The sequence below is a fragment of the Coffea arabica genome, chromosome 4e, assembly GCF_036785885.1.
Source record: "Coffea arabica cultivar ET-39 chromosome 4e, Coffea Arabica ET-39 HiFi, whole genome shotgun sequence".
In the NCBI taxonomy this organism is placed as follows: domain Eukaryota; kingdom Viridiplantae; phylum Streptophyta; class Magnoliopsida; order Gentianales; family Rubiaceae; genus Coffea; species Coffea arabica.
The window spans coordinates 44,694,412-44,701,460 of NC_092317.1; the positions used below are offsets into that span (position 1 = coordinate 44,694,412).

At 33.6% G+C, this 7,049-nt stretch overlaps 1 protein-coding gene across 1 annotated transcript; it reads right to left on the reverse strand.

Moving 5' to 3' along the window:
* Positions 1-2,427: 2,427 nt before the first annotated feature.
* On the reverse strand, positions 2,428-4,319 carry LOC140006126 (uncharacterized). Its single transcript, XM_072047944.1, has one exon. It carries the CDS (start codon positions 3,856-3,858, stop codon positions 2,851-2,853), a length of 1,008 nt encoding a protein of 335 aa, XP_071904045.1. The 5' UTR covers positions 3,859-4,319; the 3' UTR covers positions 2,428-2,850.
* Positions 4,320-7,049: the final 2,730 nt, after the last annotated feature.

A 7,049-nucleotide genomic window follows, 5' to 3' on the forward strand; every position in this document is an offset into this window, starting at 1 on the left:
GAACAAACATTAGCAATTGGCCCATTTTTCACTTCTTTTTATCACATTCCATTGAGCATAATTAGAAATATTCAAATGAAACTTGGTACTATGTTTCATTGGTACTTTCCTTATGCCAACACAAGTTATCTTAATTAGTAAGAATGGGTTATTTCCTTACAAAAGATTGTATATTTGAGTGCTGCCGCTGATGTAAGAAGCATATTGATTGATGATCTATTAAAAAACCCTTGTAAATGACCTATGGTCTTGAGGGCACGCCATGACTCATGGTGATGATTGGAGCCAAATTCATCCAAAGTTTTAATGACCAAAAATAAAATAAAATCCTTGTACCACTAGTTTGAGTTGGGCATTGAAACAATCGAACCATGTGACTTACTATTTTTCTTTAGTGCTCATTTTGACTATTCATGTGGAAGGAGCTAGTGCAATTGAAGGATTCCCTGATGGATGCCCAAAACTTTTCTACAAGTTGGTTTGGATTGCTATTTTCTGGTTTTTTTGTGGAAAATATATTATAATAATTTAATATATGTGAGGTAAAATGGTGATCAACAAATATGATCAAGAACATCGTAAAAATTTTCTTTAGAACATTGCAATCCAAATTTGAGACAAACACTTAACAACATTTTTGCTTGAAAATTAATTGCACTTAGGAGTTCAATGCTCATAGCGTGAAATTGTTACAACTATATACAACTTCTTTTCTAACAATTGAGTATGTTACACGGAAAAAAAAAAAAGAAAAAGAAAAAAGATTCAACTGATACACTCACTAATTTTTGCATGCCAAGGATCTACTTGTGATTAGCAATCAGAGGTTTTGCTGATACATACATTGTTACACAAAGGAACGCATATGATGGCTAATAGCGTACGGAGACATGCAACTCTCTAGCTTGAAGATAGGAGAACGGCAAGTTCTTTGACCTTTTACTCATTTGACGTGGATGAATTAAACATCACGCTTCTTTTTCTCTTCATGGATCACCAATCTATACGTCAAGTTTGCCTCAACATCCATTGTTTTTTTTTTTGTTTTTTGTTTTGTTTTTTTTTAATTTTCCATTTGCTTTGCTTCTCCGTTTTGAGTTCTCAAAGCTTCAATCGCTTTAAAGATCATAAACTTCATTCTTGAAAATTGTTCTTGTCACTGGTTGAGAGTCGTTTTTACTTCGTGTTGCAATGAAAATTTGCTAGTCCATTTGATTTGAGTTATTTGAAAAAATATTTTTGTGTATATTTATCGTAACACTTTCGTGGGGCAGTTAAAAATGTAATTAGAAAATAATCAAGACAAATTTTTCCCAAATAATGAATTACTTATTTCTTCCTTCCCACCAAGAAAATAAAAAGAAAATGAACAAAAAGCCCTCCCTCATCATTAGGCCCTCTGGACTTTGACCTGCAATTTAATAATTTTGTGACAAACGTAGTAAGACCTATGCATCTTAGGCTGCATAAGAAGTAGATAACCTTAGTGGTAAAGTCTAGCACACAGGACCTAAGACAGATTTTTGCTTATTGAATGGCCAAGTCCAATTTGCATTGAACTTCTTAGGTCACTACGAAATAAATATCTGTATTGTTTGTTCCAATAGTATTTAGAGGTTCCTCCTAGCTGCTTAGTGTTAGTTCAACCCCCACTGGTATGACAATCATTGAATTCTTGTGGCATTTTGTTTAAAAATAATAAATAAATAAATAAACTCCCACCTCCTTCAAGTGTAGCGTCTCTGGCAACATTTGCTGGCATCACATTGCGGGCCAGTATACCATCTACTGATGCACTTCCCACTAATGTGTTTGACTCACCGCTTCAAATTAATTTATGTTTTCTTATATTTCTTGAAACTTTCTAAATGCTGCAATTGTCATAAAAGAGGACAAAAAATGTAAAACCAAAGAAAACTCAGATGGTGTCAAACTCTCAAATACTCTTTTGCAATTGCCCCAAAAAAGAGAAAAAAGAAAACAAACAAAGAAAATAAATTCTGGCCTTGTTTGGATTGCCACTTTTTAAAGAAATTTTTTTTTTGTTTTTCATAAATATTCTTTCTACACATTTTTTAGTGGTTTTTTTACTTCACATACATCACGTCTTAAAAAAAAATGTTACACTAATTTTTTGCCAAAATATTTTCAAAAAATATAATCCAAATGGGCTCTTTAGAAGGTGCCAAAACTCAAAATTAATCTTTTTTTTTCCTCTTTCTACAACCCTCCCAAAAAAAAAAACAATAGGATTAGAAGTTCAACAACTCACGTAAGGTGGGGCAACTAACCACAGATACTGGGACTAATACTTTCAATTACTCAAACCAAAATATATCTCACAAATTCCAATTTTACATTGCTAAGGTGCATTGTCTCTGGGCAACGAAATTTATGTACTGGCTATTGGTTAATTTAGAAGTAAGCTTGATCAAATTATAAATTCATTGAAGTGTTTTGATTTTTCCACTTCTTGAGAATTCATTACAAGATCAACCTTAAATTAACAGCTGATCAGGAGGAAAAAAAAAAAAGAAAACTATAAACTAACAGCATTCTTCCATCAAGTATTTCCAGAGCTGTAGAAAGAAAAATGAAAAAAAAAAACAAAAAGAAGAAGAGGAGAATCAATAAACAGAGAATGACTTGGCTTTGTTGCCTCCAATGTATCTTCAATCCTTCACTCGTCAGATCCAGAAACATGTAAATCTCTATACCAGATAATGCTAATTAACTAGAATTTGCTCTATGAACAGTAAATAATTCTGCACATACTTTTCTTTGTTACCGAATCCATGTGTGTAAATGATTTGCAGCAAAGAATCCTGTTTCTTGCCAGGAAGAGAAGTACTAAGCAAAATCATCTAACGCCTTCGATTTTGCAAAATAATTGACATCCTCATCTTCAAATTCAATCAGGTAACTATGAGAATATCCATTCTCTTGATCTATTTGAATTGAGGCTTTACAGCTTCTGTAGAGCACACAACCAACAACTGTATCCAGGACAAGGAGAACTGAGTACAGGTAGGCGATGAACATTCCCTCGAAAACAATAGAAGATACGGGAGATTCAGCATGATGATAAGCTCTAACTACTCGATACTGAAACAAAGCTTCAATTGCAGCTAGGGCCATGTTGATGGGCAGAGCCAAGGATAATGCTGTGGCAGATCTTCCCCTGATCAGCACACATGCCTTGAGAATCGCAATATATCCACCAGTGTTTTCTATTCCTGACAATATCAGTCCTAAATTGCAGATAATGAGGGTATTGGCAAGAATGATGGAGTAAAGAACAGCGCCTGTAGCTGAAAAGAGGAGGAGCATTTTTGGGTTCAAAAGGCCTAATCCATCAAGACAATTAAATGCAAAGAATAGGAGACAGAAGCAGGTTGCATTTGCAGAGATGATAACTAGCATGTTGCAGATTTGTGTAAGAAAAAGAGGACTATATAGTGATAGAAAAGAGGAAAACTTGGGTTCTGCAGTCGGTTTATGGTTGCAGAAGAATTGAATTATGAATGCCTTAGCAAAGAGAAGGAAGGTCAAGGTGAAAGGAACAACAACAAAAGATGTGGCAATAGTCTGAGAAAGCTTAAGGTTAAGGATGAAAAAGAATTCTGAGGATCGCGGGAACCCTGCAGCATTGAAGAGGGATTGCAAGCGTTTCTGGATTACCTGAAGAAGAGAAGAGGAGGGAATTGAAGCTTCCGAGAGGAGAACAAGTGCTGCAAAAGGAAAGGCAAGAAGTGCAGCAGTTGTGGTGAAAAATTGATACTTCTGAAGGAAAGTATAGATGGATCTTCTCATAATCCTCACTGTATTTGCCATTGGATATCTTGGACACTGTTCCATTAGTATTTTGGGATGGAAATCAAATTGGTGTTTCAGAAGTAGTAGGCTGAGATATCAAAGGGAGGGACTGTTGTGGTGGGAACTGAGGTTTCAATCCTCCTCTATATCAGTTCATCTTTCCCCAATGGAATTGGTTGCCCTGTCTGTAATGGTAGTTTGGAAGAGTTTGGAAGTAGGTATCTTGATAAAGAATGGATGGATAGGCCAACAACTAAAATCTAACAAATCCCACACAAGTGAAATTGTTTGAGCTTTGGTTTCACCTATGAATTTGTTGGAACTCATTGTAAAAATCTTGTCTTCGTGATCTCCCGAACTCATATTGATTAGTTGGCTAACTTAGGAGGTTGGAAAGACCACCTTCTCATGATTAAAAAAAATACTAGCATTATGACATGTATGACCGACCCTATTTCACTGCCATGGCATTTTCATGTCTTGCTTGCTGATGAAAATTTGGCCAATTGTGATGACTTATTTTACACTCCATATTACCATATTTTTTTTTTTTTATAATGCCATGCACTTTTGATGTTGGTAAAAAATTTGGCCAGGATCCACATCAAGCAAAGGTGAATCATGTACTTGTATAAACAATTCTCATTTCTTTTCTTGTTCTACACCTCTTCAAGAAAGCAACCTCTCTCAACCCAACTCACCATATCCCAACTCTCCCTCCTCTTTTAAGTGGGTATTAATGACAAAAAAAAAAAAAATGTTCAATTACATCATTTAGTAAACAACAAGCATGAAACTGAAACAAATGTGAAAAGGGATAATTACACTTTCAGTCCCAAATGTTTGCACAAACCCTTAACTCTTCCCATGAAAATGAATCAGTCCCTTAAGTTTTCAATTTTCATAAGTCTCACTGTTGAAGACCAACAAACAGCCCATGGTTGACTTTTTTAATTAACTAGCTTGTACCCTTATTTCTGTTCAATTTTCCTACCTGAAATTATTATTACTAACCAAAAAATGAAAGCAAAAGAATAGTAGTCATAAAGTGACACGGTTCATGTGGCCTTTTTTTTTCCCTAGTAGATATTAGTTAACATGCATAAGCTTTTTCTTGAATTGTCAATATCTGTATTTAGTTAAAGAACCACCAAAAGCAATTCTTGCAGAATTTGATAGTGAAATTGGTCAATCATCTTATCCTTGATGACTCAAAAATGCAATTAGCCCTGTTGGAAATTTTGCATGTGCTGTATAGCTCTAATTACAATGGCAATTGCCGACCTGCATCATGAAAAAAGCCAAACTTAAAGTATATCATCCACTTAAGAATTTTCCCAATTTTGCTCATGTGATTTTGCCGTCCACTAAGCTTTATTTAGAAAAGGGACTTCAACAATTGCATGGGGTTTCTCAAAATCCTTATATTTGTGGAAAAGCTTTGCTTCTTGTGGATACATCCAAAAGTAGTTTTATTACTGCTTTTGGGATAGAAAACTTTTTAAATGTTAAAAAAGAAGACTATAACTCTTTTTTATTTTTAAACAACCACTAACTAAATCACATCTATACTATGAACCACTCAATTTGATGTTTCTATAATAAATTAATCAATTGAGTTGTGGGTTTTGCCTTAATTGACTAATCGTTTCATAATTAGAGATCTGATGCTGTTTTAGTACTAAAAATGAAGAGAAATCCACTATACCGGTGTATGATTGGGCGACTGTTGGGGATTCTTCTACAAATTGTCATTATTTTAGTTAATTACTAATTGTCAACTATTTAAAATATTGCACAAACATAAAGAAATTGGATTATTTACCACTTCAGAAGACTGTGATATCGAATCTTTTAATTTTTAACCTAAAGGATGATCAGTCTCATGAATTGTCATTATTTTAGATAATTACTAGATGTCTAACTATTTAAAAAATTGTACGAACATAAAGAAATTGGATTATTTACCACTTCAGCAGATTTTGATATCCAATACTTTAACCTAAAAGAGGACCATTCACATGCAATACACATATTCCCGGCGCGTACTGTGCCAACAACGAAATTTAATCCTAGTCTCGTTTCAAAACATAAAAACCAATTCCAATGTTCTAATTATCAGATAAAAATATTCATTCCAATGTATTTTGATATCGATTGGAATTTTTTTGCTTGCAAGGAAATATTTCAGACAATCAGCAACTCCAAATGATTGGGCAAAAGGAAATGGCAGAGATGCAGTTTGAAAATATCTATAGCTAGTTCAGGAGTTACAATCAGATATAGTAGATAGCAACCCTCTTACCATCTAATTATATTATTTAAATTATGTAATTTAATCATTTAAAAAAATTAATCATTCCTTGGTGGTTTGGAAATGGAATTAATGGAGAGTTTATTTAATTTATACAGTATTAGGCCGTGGTCCATTAAGAAGATAGTGAAAATGAGGCATCATTCATCATGATGAGGTTGGTCTGCAGTTTGTGATCAAAATATTTAGATAATTATTGATTAGTTAAGTGTCCCTTTCTCTCTCTTATGAGGTTACCAAATCACTTGATAGTTGATTAGTTAAGAATCCACAGCAAAGTATCCCTCTCTGGGGTTGTTTACGTTGAAAGGAATGTGTATAGGGCCACACTGAAAATTCTAACAACTAAAACAAGTATAAGGTCAATATACCTCATGATCTCCCCAAACAGATAAAGATCCAAGTCAAACACTGAAATGCATGTGAAATTTCACATGTATGTAATTTAAAAATGTCTACTGGAATACTATTTGACAAATGGATTATAATCTAATAGCTTAAAATTCTATTTTGGCTCTGAAATCATAAATGCACTTTTACCTCAGTTGTTATGGATTTCATTGTGAAATCATAAATTCTATAGTGTTCTCAACTATAAAACCTATCATACTTCAATCCTTCTATTTCAATTTCGAACACTTTACTCTTGTAAGTAAGAAATTCATCACACTTCAATTCTTAAATTTTGAGCATTACTTGCTACTATTCCGTTCGTTTTTATAATTTTTTATAACGAATTTCATATTTTAAGGGGCAAATTATCTAAAATTGAAATTTAAGGTCTAAACTAATATCCTAAGAAGCTCAGAACATGTAGTTAAGACAATACAATCACAACAATCTTACTACCATCCAGCTAATGCTTGGAACCTTTTGGTTGAAATATACCCTTTCTCATGCTTTTGGGTGACCATACATT

Bases quoted from the DNA above. Each gene is read 5' to 3' on its own strand.
- LOC140006126 (XM_072047944.1), bottom strand. From the start codon at position 3,858: ATGGAACAGTGTCCAAGATATCCAATGGCAAATACAGTGAGGATTATG.